Genomic DNA, 18,142 nt, shown 5'->3' with positions numbered 1-18,142 from the left:
GGAAGTAATGAACAGAGGCATCAGTTAACACTACCTCATAACCAAAGGGAGGTTGGGTTTATGGCACATCCTCTGATGTGATGTACCACACTGGAGTAAAAGGGCTTTTCCTTTATTTGTATTCATCTACATAAACAGACACACAGCATCAACTTTTTGTTTATGCCTCTCATGCCTTTGTCCAATTCAGAATTTTGGATGTCTCTAGAATCACAAACTTGCTCTTGATTGTGACAAAGTCAAGTGACACTGCAGAAGCAACTGATAGACTTCTCAATTTTTTAGTGGCACCCCCAAAACCACTCAAAATCCAAGTTTCTCCCCTAAAGCACTGACAATTTCTTCTCCAACTGTGCTCAAGAGCATTACAGTTTCAGAGAGGATGTGTCTGCAATACAAGTAACGTGTATGTGTTGGAGGTAAATTTCTAGCCCTCATGGTTGCAGGCAAAATCTTAAAAACATGAACCCTAAATTATTCAAATCAAATCAAGAACTTTTTTTAAAAAGTATCAATATTTTAAAGCCATTTTCATGATTTGAGTTCTTACAATCAATAATACTAAAATTGTCATGTCGTGGACGTTTCTCTATGATTTTCCCCCCACCATTCTTAGCACTGCCACAGTCAGATATTGCTAATTCTGTAACTGTTTCTCTTTGTCTTACAAATGAAAAATCAGACAGTAACTTTAAAAAGCAAAGAGTAAAATAATTGTGCCCCCCCCCCCGCCCAAAAAAAAAAAAACAAACCATGCACCAGTAACATTTTTTGTCAGCCAATATACACTATTCCGTTTGCAAGGGATTACTGAAATCTAAATTTGGAAAAAAATAAGCTCAGAGATAGCATAATGTCCTAGAAAATCTAAAAGAACCAAGGAGCAACTGACTTCACAAAAAGTAAAAACCTAGCCACATAGCCAAAGGTAATATTTATGGGACCTAGGAATGAGGTGTGCCAGCCCTGGTCACCTGTTTTGCATAGTATGTCAGTTTTATAGTTTCCTGAAGAATAAACTGCAGGTACAGAGGAAAGTTCAGATGTCAGGGGAAGTGGGGCAGGGGAAATGGTTGTTTTAGCTATTTTCCCAAAGACTCGAACACGTACAAACTGCAGAGGGAAAACGTAGCCATGATAACATATTTATATTGGCTAAGGCACATGGAAGCAGTAAGTTCTTGAATAAAGAAAACAAGGGTTAGATTAATGCTATGTCTGGAATTTCTGTGGAACTGAGTTAGCTAAGTAATATTGCCTTACTCAAGGAGGACTGTCTGAAGCTTCAAGCAGACAGAAAATGAACAATATGCCTATAAAATTTGGTAAAGAGAAAGACCAAGATTAACCCACCTTTCTGAAAAATACTAACATAAAAATTGGAGGCAGGCGCTTTTAGTAAGAGGAATGGGAAGCTGCAGAAGTTATTTCCTTTGAGGATTTCTATCTGCCAGATTTAGCTACTTCTGCATCCTGGCAAAATAGTTTTCACATGGGAAGCAACAAACAATTGATATATAAAGTAAACGAATGTCACTTTCATTTGTTAACATAGAAGGCCTTCGCTTTATCCAATAGCTCTTTCAGTATTAAGACTTCTCATCTACTCTCATCTAGGCTAAACATTTGTTATGATATTATTTACTTTTTTCATATGTGTGCATTTCAAATTCACAAAGGCATATATGGACAAATGAATTTTTTATACATGACTGAAAGAGGTCAAATACCTTAGGATATACACCAATATCTGCTAGTTAATCAAATTTAATTAGCCTAACACAAATTTAATTAAGAATTTATTGGACTCTTGTTCAAACATGGCCCAGTAAACAATGATGTGTGAAGGGAGCATAGGAATTTCTGACATTAAAATGTCTAACATGGGGACACTTAAGAAGTTACTAACAGTAATGAAATCCTAAATTATCATCCTATCAAAAATTTTCTCAATCCATATTATACTTGGCACTAATGTCTATTTAAAGTTATCCTTATCTGTCCCAATGGATTAATCCTTAGAAGTGTACAAACTGTATTTTGCTTTTTCCAAGACTGGTATTAAGATATAGTGGAAATTGTTCATGTGAGCATCTTACACAATTAATGACAGAACTGAATTATTTTATGTGATCAGAGAAAAAATGGCCTCTGATCTGAAAGAAGAGTGATATGCAGATGAGATCTGCAGCACCACCTATACCTAAATCATGGAATCTCCTCTACCAGACAATTGTTGAATGCCATGAATGAAGATGATGTCTCAGAGATCATGAATTCTGTGACTTTCAGAGACCTCTGACATTTTCTGCTTCAGCCCTGGGTTGGTGGGCCAGAGCCGGCAGGTGCTAGACCCGACCCCTTCCCCCCAGAAAAGCTGGAGTACTTATCTCTTGTCCCACTCTTGCTTCAATCCTCTCTCCTCACCCCCATCAACCCCAGTGTTTCCAGTTAATTTTAGTAAAAGTCAGGGAGAACTCACGGGCTTCTGTGAATTTTTGTTTATTGCCCGTGACCCATCCCTGACTTTTACTAAAAAGAACCATGACAAAATCTTAACCTTAACCATGAGTAAGCCTGACAGAAGCCTAAATTTTCCATTCTCTGTCACGAGTTAAGCAGCAGGCTCACAAAATCTTGAAAGGGGAAAGGAACATCCTATTTGCAGAGCTCCAACAGCAAGAGAACAGCAACTGTGTATCAATGTAACATTCAAAAGGAGGTACCTTCACAACTTCCTCCCCATCCACAATCTTCAGTTTTTCTAAATTTTCCTGTAGCAGATCTGGTTTCATACGCCACTTCAAAAGCCCCAGTAAACCCACTAAAATAAATGGCAGAGAAGATAAAGTTCAGCTTTTTAACTTTAATATGAGCATAGTCCTTTACAAATGCTTAAATAAGAAGTTGAACTGCATACCATTTTGAGTTAGCTTTGTCGAACAAACCAGAGTTGAAATAGTAAAGGCATCCCGTGTGCTTACTGAGAGTCCTCCTACACTGCTAGCACTTCGGCTTAAGGTTAATCCTTTATTCTCCACGTGTTGGCGAGAGGAAGGTAGAGTCAAATAAGCACCAGCATCCTCCATTTTCTTACTATCACCCTAAAAACATATTAGTTATATTATTTAGATTGCAGGAGTGTGTAGGAGACACAGTCATTGACAAGCATTAGGTCCTGCCCCAAAAATGGTTTACAATATGAAGTATAGATAAGAGAAAACAGAACATGCACAGACAGGGGGAGCATGAATAAACACTGAGACAAAGCTGGTCAGCAAGAAGGCCACAGTCTCGGCACACCAGCAACCTCACTAAAGATTTTTTTTCTAGGCACCACAGAAGAGTTTTAAGGAGGGGTGACATTGAGGATGCTCAAGAGGTGCTCCTTCCCTCATGTGAAGGGTAGAATGGAAGAAATTGCAAAGGTGATTGTTTGAAAATGTAATAGGTTGACAATGATAGCTGTATGATGGCAGAACCGAGGCTGGAGTTGACATTTTAATAGCACATGACAGACAAGTGAAGTGGGGATAAAACATGAAGGGCCTTGAAAGTGATAAAGTAATTTGTGTTTGATGAAACGTAGAAGAGGACAGAGAAGAGTTGCAAAGAGGGTGATGTCATCAAAGCTGCAATCCTGGAAAGCTTTCATTGAAGCATCATTTTGAATGGATATGAGGGCGGGGGTAATGGTGGTCAAGTCTGCATTTTTCAAGGCCACAGAAGATTATGTTGCAGTCCTCTAGATCCAAGAGGATGGGGGTCAGGACTCTCTGGATGAAGAGGAAAGGCCATATCTTAGAGAGATTATGCTGGAATAATCAGCACGATGTAAAATGGGAGGTTATTTCTTCTGATTTGAACACACTCCATAAAGTGGCAATCATAAACAGAATTGTGGTGTTTGGCCTTCTAAGCAGGCTGTGAACCGTCATGAGCCAAAAGAAAATGACATTATGCTTTTGTGTTAGATAAAATAAATCCGAATTCTGTAAAATCAGTTTGAGGTCCTCTCAATAAGTTTATGCACTTGAACAGTGGTTAGGGAGGCTAGATACTGTGACAGACTGAATGCAGTCCATCATGAAATCCAACTTGATTACATTGTAACTACTCAGAAATAAGAAATTAGGAAAAAACTAAAAAAATCAGCTGACAAATAAGACTGGAACTGAAAACAGTCTCCCCAACAATACGAGCGATTTTTAGAAAAGCTGTTCTAGTCCATGCAAGCAGATCAGCACCAGACAGCATTTAGCCACACAGCTGAAACGCAAGCAGAGAGGGGGAGAAAACAGCAGATTTTATCTTTTCTGATTTAACTAACAAAGATGGCGACAATCATAATGATTAGGCATGAATAGAAATATAGATAGTTTAAGAAAAGGCTTTTGAGAAGTAATAAATAATGATAGGTTAGAGCAAGTTTAGCTAGAAATCTAAAAAGGTGGCTGATGATGTCATGCTGAGAGAGAGAAACAAAATGGAGGTGTTAAACTGACCAATAGCAGAAAGGTAGACTGGGGTGAAATAAAGGTCACTCCTAATACCTGCAGGGAGGGGTCAAGTAGGTAGGTAAGAGGATCTGAAGGAGGTCCAAGTATGAAGTAAACAAGTAAAGCTAATTAGTTTATTGGACAGCTGATTGGTTGAAAAATATGACCCCTGGGTGGGGAAGGTGCTGTTGATTGACATTAAGAAGGCAATTAACCAGAAAAGGGCAGAAAATCATATACAAGACAGAGATGACAGGGCTTGGGCGATCATGATTGGAGGAGAAGACAGCAGCAGCGAACATCTAGCGAACATCAGCAGAACACAGAACATTGGAGTGACAGAACAGAAGGAACAGACAAACCAGAGGATTCAATCAGGGAAGGAATGAAGGATTTATGATTTTTCTTAGACTAAGATGCATGTGATTATTAAAAAAGCTGGATGCCTGCACCTCCTACCACACCCATTCTATGATCAACACTCATAGAATTTTAGTTAGTTTGTAGTAATAGTATTGAATATGTATTAGTATAGGGTTACTAAACGTGTATAAAGGAGTTATATGGTATTTTAATACAACATTGTATTAAGGCTTTATACACAACTATGCAGGATTTCTTTATGTGATATGTTGCAACATTGTATGCTTATGATGTCACGTAAGTATGTTATGTATTCATAACATTGTAATATGTGCTAAGGAAATGTTACATTGTGTTGTGAGTATATTGCATTGCCATTTATGGTTTAAGTTATATATATTTTGCATCGCATTAGGTTATATAATGTATGGTATCATGTATTGTCTAATGTGGCTTATTTCATATTATCTTGTTGATTTTTCAATTTAAAACCCAATTGTATTAGAATTAATATTTAATAGAGAGATATTTTGTTTTTCAAATAAATTACTGTCAATCCTTTCAGCAGAGGGCTGTATCCGTGTCCTCTCAAGGGTAAACTGAGGCAGGCAGGTCTAGGGAGTGCTCCAATGATTTAAATGGAAGCTGCGGGTAAACCTTTGTAAATCTCCTATGGCAGACCACTTCCGATTATCTACTTTTAGAATTAAAGGTTGAATTGGTTCATTAGCAGTAGAAAGTTTCATGGGTTCCAAAGATTAAGGTAACTCCAACACAACCAATGAAAGCTTCTAGCAAAAGAAGCCTATTAAAATGGAAACACAACTTTAGTCAGACTAAAGTGTACAGTCATAAAAAGTTCATCACAATTTATGAAATGCTAGATACTAGGGAAGGAAAGTAGAAAAAACTTAACTATATCTTGTACCATGAGGTACATCCAATGATTAGAAAAACTCAATTCACAATATGTACCCAATATTGTTGCAGCTATAAAAGTTCCATGGCTGTTCAAGTTTGAAGCTGAATTTACAGACCATGTCAGAAGGTTTAACTGCCAGGCCTGCAAAGCAAGTGTAGCAGATGTGGAGGAGAGTGCGCAGACCTGAAATTTACTCAGCACCAGATCGCTAGGCACAGGAGACATTCTTTGACATTTACAATAGCTCCAAAAGGTTTAGCCTGTGGAAGTAGGGCTGTGTGACAGCAGAACTAGGGTGTCAGTTTTTAAATAGTCCTTGAGATAATGCATGCTAGTGCATCCCGAAGAACGGTCAGGGATACTTTCCAGTCTGACAAAATGTAGAAAGAAACTTGGTGCCTAAACTCAGATCAGGTTCTCATTCAAAAGCACTAAAAAACCCACACAGGTTTCCATCCCAGGAGGAGAGGTGCATTCTCTAGCTGCAGTCAAGCAAAGCTTTTCCTGGAAAAACCTGAAAATTAGATATATTGAGGGTGGAAAGATGATGTTTTGAAGTTGGAGATGTACTAGAACATTGGCAAGTATTGCCTGTTTCCACAATTTTATCATCAGCCTCACAAAATTAGGGATTTAAAAAGAAAAAACCAAAAAACATGCTTACATGAGTGTCTCAGCTTTCATTTTCAATAAAAAGTTTCTAGGCCTGATGGCTGCAAAGAAAAGCTTGAAAATGTGATTCAAATGCACGCCAAAGGATTTAACATTAGAAGGCAAAACGCCTCTAAAAACTTAAAAGGTATTTAAAATCTCCTGAGTTTAAAGCCTCTCCATTTCTGGGATCCTGACTCATGTTTTTAAATGCTTAGCTGTGATTTCTGTATTTGAATTCTATATGTAGCAAGTTTATATCAGAAGTCATCTGTTTATCTTCTACCATAGATATAATGTGCCAACTCAGTTTAACATTTCAAAAATATACGCTCTCACTTAATCAGAAGTTATGGGTTTGATGCAGGAATCACTTGCTGAAATTTTATGGGTTGTGTTGCACAATCGATCAAGACTAGATGATCATAATGGTCCCCTCTGGCCTCAATATTTATCAGTTTTAGCACCAACATGAGGTGGGTAGATATCTGAAAAAAATGCATTGATCTTCACTGGAATTTATAAACCATTTGCTTTTCTTGTGTGCATGCCTCTCTTTTAGTTTTCCATAAATATTACAGAAAACTAGGTTACTGGACAGAACACATTCAGAAACAGCTACATAAGTAAAAGGTTGAGAATATTTGTACAATATTCACTTCTAATTGCCAATCTTGAGTATCTGCATGGGAAACCAAACTTTAATATCATCATGCATCCAACCCAGGAGAAAAAAAAGTCATGTTATTTGTGTCCAATCAAAATGAACCAGCACTGTTCAGATGTCTGGTATCAAATTCCTGCAACTGGCTGTTCATACACAATCCACAGCCTATATGCATTCATTGTAATTATAAAACAGTAACCCCACATAAATACAAGAAACTGACAAGCTGTTCACAGACCATTTACAAGGCAGAGAAGATCATGATGAAATGAACTGAATAGGTATTTAGATGAATTTTATTCCAAGCTCCAATGATGGTTTAAGTCCAGATATTGAGCTTTATTCCAAGCTTCCAGAAGTAGGGAAGATTTTAAGCATGGCAATGAAGGTTAAAATGTAGGAACAGCAACTGTTCTGTGTCACTCTACAATGTTTCCTACCTATACCTAATGTTTAAGGGGTCTTGATTGGCTCTAGAGAAAGATATATCCAGCCCTAATTATTCAGAGGAATGACCACATAATTCAAGTCTTTGATAAGATAATGGGAGAAAGACAATAGAAATTTAGAAATATCATAGAAGATCGCACAGCTAAAATAAAAGACTGACAAAAATAATAATTCCTCCTACGCAACAACCTTCATTATCTTACCTTTAAGACTACCAAATCATGGAAGCCATCTTGCAGAGTTGTACCATCCTCCTTCATTAGCTTTACAAAGGCCATTGCAAAATTCTTTTCTCCCTTATCTTTAGCTACAAAGTACAAAACCGTATTATTTTCTTTAAAAGATTGGCAATTTTGATTACAAACAAAAAGAATAAACATGCCATACTTACACTCTTGAGATGACCTATGTCTGAACATGAAACGTAGATGTATTTTTTGCATGTCTTCAATGGGGACTGCCACCTTTTATAAATCAGAAATTATGGCACATAATTAAAATGTAGCGTTACCTGTAACATATCTACTTTGAAATGAATATCCACCATTCCTTTAACTGCTGAGTTTAGCCACTGACACAAATTTGGGCAATCTGCACAATCTACAAATTCTGGTTGATATTGTGAAGTTGTTCTTATTGAAAATTGCTGCATCAAGGAATGCCTCTGTATATCCACCATTGCTGACAAGCCCATAAGCACATCTCTTCCAGACTAGGCGCAATGGAGAGTAGTTACCTCTAATGACTGTATTCTGATTGCCCAGTAGATATGCTGAAGAGGATGGCTACAGCTTGTAGCTGGCTGGGGTTTGAATAGTGGAAAATTATGAGCAGCAGGACCGAGGAACCAGGTGTTGATGGGACATATCAACTCGATAAAGTTGAACCACACAGGAAGGGTAGGACGAGAGAGGGGAAGAGATGGGCATGCTTTCATGACAGGGGAAGCTCTGTTTAGGACCAGCCTAGGTCAAAGCAAGCTGAGGTGGAAAGGGAGAGAGAGAAAGGCTCCACAATTATAACAAAAAATGGCATTGAAGCAGAAGCATCCTGAACACACCCAGAGGACTCTGACCAGAACCTGAAGAATGCTCTGGACTGGTGAGAAACTAAGGCAGGGAAATGTATAGAGACTTACTTTTGTATAGATTGTGTATTTCTTTTGATTAAGAGCAATGGAGGTTTAGAATCCTGTGAAAGTCAGTCTCTATATTATACCTTACACCTATCATACACCTTTCAAGAGTTAACCCGTGGACACAGAACATCCATGTGGCTGGAGTTCTCAAAGAGGGAGTGTTTAAGTTATGGGAGAGTCTGAGGGGTCAACACTGGGTTCAACAGGGGGTAGGGCAGCTGGATCACAAGGTCTCAGCCTTCAGAAGAGTGTGCTAGATAGAGAATCAGCAGCCTGCAAGTACGTTGAGGGACCCCAAACCAGGGCAGTGCCTGGATTCTGTTAAACTCTGGAGGTTTAAAGCACATGGGCCCCAGTGAGATGGGTCCCCTCACAGCTGTCTAGTGAGTGGGCAACAGGGGCACTTGACCAGATATGTGACAGCCACAACCACATGTAAAATCAGTGGTACTCCTCCCCAGCTGTATGATGGCCCTATAAAGCCTTGCGTGCACAAGACAAATTTGCCTAGGCCTGGCATCAATAAGCAGAACAGATTTTAGGCCTGCAGTCATCTCCCTGTAATTCCTAATGAACTCAGAGGCACCACAGTCAAGCAAAGCAGAGGAAAGGTGTAAAAAGGGACTGCAGCAGGAGGTAGTAATAGACTGAGCTCTGCGTGCCTGGGATCCTCTTATGTAGTCCAGCATGAAAATTTTATTCGGGACTGCTTCCAATTTGCATGTGAGTATGGCTAAAGCCATCAGTTATAAGACTGGCAGAAATTCAAGTGTTAGAAAACAAAAATGGAAAAGGAAAGTGAAATGGTACTGTTAATTATATGGATTCATATAGTACCTCTCAAAGCCCCTTTAATATCAATCATAAACCCCCAATGGAGATAATTATACACCTTCAGCAATGGATGAACTGAGGTAGAGAAATATTAAGTGATTTTCCCAGAGCTGCACAGCAAGTCAGTATCAGAGCCATGAAGAGAACCAGGGAGTCATGAACGGATCATCAGATCATATTCTAAACCAGTCTCTCTCACCTCGCATTCTGATCACTAAAGTCGTCTCAAACACTACAAGGAAATGAATACATTATCCAATATCAGCAGCCCTACATCAGTATAAAACGTTCTCATGATCTGAGCGGTCACAAATCAGATCTGAAGGTTATATAATTCTGATGTCCATCTTGTGTTTAATCCTATTTGCTGTTTAGTTGTAGCAGTGTCAGTCTAAGGATACTAGAGGGAGAAGGTGGGTGAGGTAATATCTTTCACTGGACCAACTTCAGTGGGTGAAACAGATAGACAATTTTGTCTCACGCACAGAAGTTGATCCACTGAAAGATATTACACCTCACCCACCTTGTATCTCTTTATTGCTTAGATGTTCTCGGAGGACTTTAGGAGCCACAATCTTGAAAACCACTAGCAGTAATGCAGCATTATACACTACACTTGGAACCCTAACTTAAGTGCAACTATTTCTAATGGTTCTCGATACAAAATCTGCTTAAGTTACTGCCAAAATTTAAAATGGAAACAAGATGTTAGTCAAAATATGACATTTGTCAGTGTTTTCAAGACTACACACAAATACGTTTTTACTGCTGCAAATGACAGTTCTCCTTTCCTCTTTCCACTCTTACTCTACACCTTATTGCAGTTTCAGACTTCTTATACACAGATTGGCTACATTATATTAATAACCTTCCATAGCACTGTTCCAAAAAAGCATTTAATGTAGGCTTGTCAAGTAACTTCAAGCCATCTTTTGTAATTATTGCATTTAGCACCTTCCCAGAGTAGTCCAATTAAATGTTAAACACTGATTACATAGGTGTCTATTAGTTCTTCTCTAACAGATATCCAAGACAGTAAAATTCTAAAATATAGAAGAGGTTATTTACTATACTTGTTTAATCACTCAAGCGTCTCACTTTCTCTGTTTTACACCAGTACAACTAATGTTATACTCAATTTTCAATGAGGCATGTTCAGAATATAAAGGTAAACTAAGATGATCTCATTTGTTTTGTTGCTACAAGAAATCCTAACACAATTTTCTAGGCAGAAACTTTAAGCATCACTAATCATGTATCTCCAACTGATAGTTGATGAAAGACACTCATCTCACTATATTTCAAGACTGTAAAGCATTTGTTACCAAAGATGTGAATTGTATTGTAATAGTTTGCTCCTAGAAACAGATAGGAGCTGACAACTCAAGGGGAAAATATAAATGAAAAACGTTTGTGCTATACCTTTAATGTTTCCATCCAGCGTGGCTGTTTGACCTGATAGTAGAGAACTGATCTGTATTCACTTACAGGTTTGTCTCCCGCTCCCAAACAAATTGCATTCTAACAAAAAAAGAGAAAAAAAATGCATCTTATCTTAGTTATTTAATTATTTTGTGGAAATAATTCATGGGGCCTGCATATAAGCCAGAGCTCTCCTACTTAAGAACACTCCAACAAGAGACATATTTTCAACATAACAGATTTACAAAATTGATCTAAGAAACTACAAGTTAGAAGTGAAAACTGCTTAACTATAAAAATATTCGCATTCTAGAAATCAGAGCTATAAGGAAAACCAGACAGTCATCAGACCATATTACCACCCCATTTCTCAAACCTCACATTCTGATTGCTAAAGAAGTCACAAACACTATGAGACAATGAATATATTATCCGGTATTAGCACTCCATCAGTATAAAACATTCTTACCATTTCTGACCCTTGTGGTAACCAGCTTTATCGTTTATTTTTAACACTGATGTATCCATCTGATTTTTTTTTTTTTTTTAAAAGACTATACAAAGTAAGCTCCCCGATGGGCTTGCATTAATTGGATGGTATTTTACTTCAATATATTTCTAAATCTTAAGACAGACTAATGTATTTTGCAATCTTTTTAGCTCTAAATACATGCTAGTGCCAATCTTTCAACAAATCTTGAGCAGGTGCAATACTAACAACAGTATTCAGAGGCCAACTTGATTACTGGCATGAGCATGGGTTCATTATACTCAATCAATGGAAATCAACTTACTTATTCCAGAGGTGAATCTGGCCCATTGTACAGAACCCAGAACACTATCAATCCAATTTAAATGGAAAAGCATCTTCCAATGTAAATGGAACAGAAAAAAACTGTTTACAGCTAGAGGCTACACTACTGCATTTAAAGACACATAAAAAGAAAAGGATATTTTGTTCATTGCACACAAATAATAAAAAGTTGCTTTATTTGTACTTTGATAGCATCTAGAGACCCCAGACAGACCAGCAACCCATTTTGGTATGCACTGTAGAAAAATGTAAGATTGTAATCTCCTTGGGGCAGAGACTTCCTACTTCAAGTGTACAAACGTCTACCATTCTATGTGTAACATATTATCAAATTGTCTTCTAATCCCATCAAGCTGCCTTTTCAGGTGTTTTTAGTACAAATGCTATATATATATATATATGAATGTGAGAGAGAGAGAGAGAGAGAAATTGAGATTGTTTTCTTTGTTTTGGTTTTTGTACTGTAACCAGGTTGAACAACAATAAAAGTAGTCTTCAGCCTAGTTCATGCAGCTCTGTCACTCCTTACCTAGCTCCATTGAAATCTATGCAAGTTTTGTGCATGCAAAGACTGCAAGAGGAGACCATAAATTGACAAACTGCAGTAGAAATAGTGTGTAGTATCATTACATAGTTACATTGTGCCTCAAGGAGGCATTTATTTTAAAAGTTTCAAATGAGAATATAGGCCAGGGTCAGACATCCTCATGAACACAATCGCTTGAACAATGCTGAAGCACAAAAAGCTTCCAACATTAGGATCTGCCAAAGTAGAGAAGGCTTAGGCAACCACAGGAGATTTTACTTCCTTGAGCATACAGCCAGTGTCCAACAAATAACTTGCTCCATAATGGGGTTAAGCTATAGGTGTGTTGGGGGAAAAAGAGGGAAGTTGGTAAGTTTTGTTTGCTTTTTTCACTTTACTTGGCAGTTTAGCTGGGCGTCTGGGCAGCTAGAGAAAAGCTTCCCAGGAGGACCAAGCAAAAGCCTTTTCTTTCTGGGGTTTCAAGTTTTATAGGGTTCTTTTCCAAGAAAATGGCAGATAAATTCCTAGAGAAACACCTGGGAACAATTCCTTCATGCAGGTTATATTTCATCTCTAAAAGGCCAGAAAATTACAGATACAAATGGGTAGGATTTTTGTCTCTAGAACTCGCTGTCCTGGCTTCTAGAAAGTAACACTCCTCTCTTTCCAGAAAGTAGCTCATGTCCTTTTGAAGTTCTGAGCCCAAGTAGGTACAGCTGGACGTGATTACCTCAGTTCACAGAGGCACTCCCAATTTAGACTCCAAAATCCCTACTATGAATGAATTCAAAAATCCCAGGCCATTGTATGACTTCCTTCTAGGAGGCACTACTAGGAGCAGGGAACCTGTGGACAATAAGACATCCTCTTGGGGACACCCTCCCGCCCCCAATACTTCCCATTCTAGGGTGTATTTGTATGTTTGTCAAGTTTCATTTCTACACTCAAAGTTATGTCCCAAAGTGCATTTTGGGCTGGCTGAGCCATTTGGCATCATTACATACAGATGCAGGCAACAGAACTTAAACACACACAATCTGTCCATGCAAATGAGTTTTGGATCTCTAAATCCTTTCTTCTGCATTTTCACGTGGCTGATGATTACACATGTATTTGCATGTGCAAAGTTACACGTTCACTGTTGGATGCCACGTTTTGATGTTTGGCCCCATAATAAAGATGTGTTGCATCATACAAACACATCAAACATTTTAGGCATATACATTAACATGAAATTTGATAATATGGGCCAAATTCACTCTTCTGAATACAGCATAGTTCCAGAAAAGAACAGCATAAAGCTCAAACAAAGTGGAAGAAAATCTTCCTCAACACAAGACAGCTGTTAAAGTCTTGAGACAAAAACCCTTATACAAAAAAGGAGAACAGACAACATGAAAAAAACTTGTAAATATTTATGTTCCATATGTATAGTACAAACACTCATCTACATCACTACCTTAACTCAAACAGACTACCCAGACCCAGGAGACAAGAATACAATCTGTGTGCCCCATTCCTGCATTAGCTTGTTATATAATAGAGATGGAACATTTAGTTTAACATAGCAATTACATTACTCTTCCAGGAATCCCCATGAGGAAATCCCTGGAGTAAAAATGAAATCACAGTCAATAAGAGCAGATCATCTGTTTGCTCTGTAGTCAGAGCTAAAAGGTCAGCAAGGGCTATTTTCCCACTATGCGTCTTTTCCAGAACTATACAAATTACTTACAAGCTTTTATTGCAGTTTAACAACTCCAGCATCACAAAACCACCCGAAAGAAATAGAACAAATGTACTGCAGAATATCACAACAACATTACAATGTTATTCAAAATGCATGTGACATGTAAGGCTTACTTCTAGGATGTGCTTAACATTTTCAGGTTTAACACTAACCAAAAGACAGACAAAACTTACTGGTATTACTTTTCCTTCATCATCACAGACACACATGATCACTTCCACATTTCTCTGGGTTGTTTTATTGTACTTATCAAAATCGCCAGTAGCCAGTGTAACATAAATGTCATTTCTTATATCCCCTATGACAAAAATGCTAAAGGTTAGAAAGCAGAATAAAACATGACAAAATCAAAGGGAAACTCAATAGGTTTAAGTACAAGTAATGACGACTGCTTACATACTTGTCTCACTATGCTGAACTAAATTAAATTAAGTTAAGTTAATTCTAAAAAAAGTTTAAAGTGTTCTTCTGCTTTGCTATTTGCATTTGATCAGATATTATGGGCTAGTCTCAAACTAGACAAATGTGTTTCCTAAAAGGGAACTCATCTAACTCTCATCCTGCAGTGACATCTTCTGGTGAGGTCAAGTTAAGAGGCTGCTGCTCAGTTTGACCAACAAGACATGAGACTCTGTTTTTCCCCTAACGGGAACTTTATAAAGCAGATTTTTCTTTTTTGGCTTTCCTCCCATGAACAAAGATGTTATCAAAACCATGACTACACATGCCAGTCTGGATAATCTGAATCAAGAATTTGACTTTTAATGCACATTCAATAGCCTCTGCTTTCACATATGTTGGTATTTTAACTATTTTAAAAATACACTATGGAAGCCAAACAATCAACTAATAAAAATTGTAAATAATTCCTTATCTACACATGAAAGCTATTTATGAGAAACATAGTACGTATTTAGAAACACAGAACCACAGGGTTAGAAGGGACCACAAGGGTCATTTAGTCTAACCTCCTGCTAGGATGCAAGATTTGTTGAATCTAAACCATCCAAGACAGATGGCTATCGAGCCTCCTTTTGAAAACCTCCAGTGAAGGAGCTTCCACAATCACTCTAGGCAGTCTGTTCCATTGTCCTACTGTTCTTACAGTTAGGAAGTTTTTGCTGAGACCTAATGTAAATCTGCTATGTTGTACTTTGAATCCACTGCCTTTTGTCCTTTTGTCTTTTTATGGCAGTCTTTCAAGTATCTGAAGACCACTATTGTGTTCTCACCTTAATCTCTTCTTTTCCTAGCTAAACAAATCCAGTTCTTCAGCCTTTGCTCTTATAGCTTGCATTCCATCCTTCTGATCATCTTTGTCACTCACCTATGGATTCTTTCCATTTTTCGTTACATCCTTTCTGTAAACTGGTGACCAAAATTGGATCCAGTACTTCAGCTGAGGCCCAACCAGTGCCAAACAGAGTGGTACTAACACCTCCGGTGACTTACATGCTATGCTTCTCTTAACGCAAACTAAAATTGTATTTGCTTCTTTTGCAACAGCATTGCACTGTTGACTTTTGTTTAGGTTGTAACCCACCACAACTCCCAGATCCTTCTCAGCAGTTCTGCTGCCAAGAAGAGTTATTCCCCATTCTGTATTAGGGAAGAAAAACCAAATGCACCAAGTGTAGCACTTTACATTTGTCTTTGTTGAATTTCATTTTGTTGGCTGTAGCCCACTTCTCCAATTTATCAAGTTCCCTTTGAATTTTAGCTCTAGCCTCTGAAGTGTTTGCAGCCCTCACCCCAGCTTTGTCTCATCTGCAAATTTTATCAGTATGCTCTCTATTCCTACATCCAGATCATTAATAAAGATGTTAAACAACACTGACCCAGAACTGATCCCTGTAGAGCCCCACTCAAGACTTCCTTCCAATCAGACATCATTCCATTCATTGTTTAACCAAATTATGTATTCACTTCACAGTAATTCCACCAAGCTGCATTTCTCCAGCTTACTTATCATAGCATCATATGAGACTGTGCCAAAAACCTTCCTAAAATCCAGGTATATTTTGTCCACCACATTCGCCCTCTCCTATCTTGTCAAGGAAGGAAATCAAGTGGTTTGACTCGATTTGTTCTTAGTAAATCCATGCTTGGCTTCTAGTGATCACCCCTTTATCCTCCAGGTATTCACAAATTGAATGTTTTATACAGGGCCAAATTTAGGGGCAGGCAACCCAGGCTTGGGGGGGACCCTGGGGTGCTGTTTTGTTTTGAAGTAAAATGTTTCAAGATTCCTTATGTGGATTCATTTTTCACTAACCTCCTAGAATGTTCTGGACCTTTGTAGAATCTCGTGGAACCTTCCAGACTTTGAAAACTACATTTTCCTCAAACCTCCTAGAATGTTGTCAACCATGCGCTCGTGGGTATATAAGAGATGGGGTGTCCCCAGTCAGTCAGTGAGATATAAGAATGAACTGAGCGCCCAAGCTGCAATATTATGAACCTTGTTTTATTGTGTAATTGTGAAAGTGTACTTGTGTTTTAAAACTTGACAAGTGTAAGTAGCAACTAATAAAGGACATATTTAATGAGGGGGTTGGATAGATCTCTCTGGTATCTATCTAAGCAAAAATATAAAAGAAATACTGTTTTCAGCAGCAACTATCAGGTAGAACAGCGGTTCTCAACCTTTTTTTCCCCGAGTACCACTCGGGCCAGGTACAGTCAGGTCAAGTACCACTTGACCCGACTGTACCCGACCCGAGTACCACTCGGGAAAAAAAAGGGAGGGGACTTGCGGCGGGGTTGCGCGGCGGCGGCGGGAGGGATTTGCGGCGGGGTTTCGCGGCGGAAACAAATGCCCGCTGCCGAAAACCCTTCCGCCGTTTCCCCATTTTCAGCGGCACGGTTTCGCACGGGCAGGTGGGAGGGCCCTTCTGGCGGTGGCGGATTCAGCGGCGCGTGTACCACCCAGCCTTCCGGTAAGTACCACCGCTGAGGTAGAAGATCCTCACAGACAACACTACAAATCTGACTATGAAGCCGTTAAGTGACACTCACTGGGAAAGACACATTGACAGTGAAAAGGCAGTGAGGTACCAAGTGACTGAGATTAACAACATCCTGGTGGAACTGGCAAGGTCAAGTAAAACCAAGGCCAGAATCAGACACCATGCGCAAAGCCTGGCAAACTAGATGACTGACTTCAAATTTCAGGTCTCAAAATTGCGGTTAGGTACAATATCCTGTTCCAAATAAGCATAGGCAAGGCATTGCAAACTCAGTCAGACATCCCGATCACAACTACTTGGATAAGAAGCTGCCTTGATTTCACTGTGGCACACAGAGACAACGGATTTGAAGATGCCATCACTGCTGCCAAAGAAATGACAGAAAACTTAGGAATTGAGCCAGTCTTCAAGGAAGCTCGTAGTCATCAGAAGAAGAGACACTTTGGTTATGAGGGCAAAGATGAGGTGATGGGAAGCTCAGAAGAAAAACTCAAAATAGAATTTTATTTGCTCACTTTTTCACACAGCTCGAGTGCCCAGCGAAGAAAGGTTTGGACACATGAAACCACAAAAAGACCTTGAGGGGTTTTGTATGACCTTAGTAAGCTGCCGGCAGACAGAAAAACACTGAAACAATTGTACAGTCCTTCCCCAGATGCTCACACATGAGAAATGTTCAGACGTCAATGATGATGACCTCTATGTCAAATTGGACAACATCTGTCACATTTTGCCACATTGAAAGCCATCTCCACTCGAAGTTCTCCAATTCATTCATAATGCAGAGCTGAAGGACACTTTTCCTAGGATGTAGGTAAGCTTTCATTTCTACTCATACTCCTGGTCACAGTCACAAGTAGTGAGTGCAGCTTTTCCCAGCTCAGACTCATTAAAACCTATCTTTGATAAACGATGGCCAATGAGAGATTGACATGGCTTGCTATTTTATTGCTTGAAAAATGCCATTGGCCAGTCTTTGGATCACTCTGAGGCTGTGCTTCAGTTCACGAGGGCGAAGTTGAGAAAAGTGACCTCTAAAGGACTAGGGTTAACATTCTAGGACTAGCCTCTAAAGGACTAGGGTTAACATTCTAAGGCTGTCACCTACAGCAACACCATTTAATACTGGTCCACCCA

General features: G+C 38.8%; 1 protein-coding gene across 2 annotated transcripts in view; it reads right to left on the bottom strand.

Annotated features, from left to right (window-relative positions):
- The window catches only part of DOCK2 (dedicator of cytokinesis 2), a 407,820-nt gene that overhangs the window by 365,105 nt on the left and 24,573 nt on the right, over positions 1-18,142 (bottom strand). For both annotated transcript variants that reach the window (XM_067566685.1, XM_067566686.1), the window contains exons 10-15: positions 14,210-14,334; positions 10,947-11,045; positions 7,944-8,016; positions 7,756-7,859; positions 2,921-3,104; positions 2,727-2,824 (exon numbers count right to left, since the gene is read on the bottom strand). In XM_067566685.1, the coding sequence (XP_067422786.1) occupies positions 2,727-2,824; positions 2,921-3,104; positions 7,756-7,859; positions 7,944-8,016; positions 10,947-11,045; positions 14,210-14,334 (683 nt within the window). The remainder of the gene's footprint in view (positions 1-2,726; positions 2,825-2,920; positions 3,105-7,755; positions 7,860-7,943; positions 8,017-10,946; positions 11,046-14,209; positions 14,335-18,142) is intronic.

Source organism: Emydura macquarii, unplaced genomic scaffold (assembly GCF_026122565.2).
Source record: "Emydura macquarii macquarii isolate MOO-44397 ecotype Brisbane River unplaced genomic scaffold, CSIRO-AGI_Emac_v2 contig_2768, whole genome shotgun sequence".
NCBI classification, from domain to species: domain Eukaryota; kingdom Metazoa; phylum Chordata; order Testudines; family Chelidae; genus Emydura; species Emydura macquarii.
This window is presented reverse-complemented; position numbering and strand designations above follow the sequence as displayed.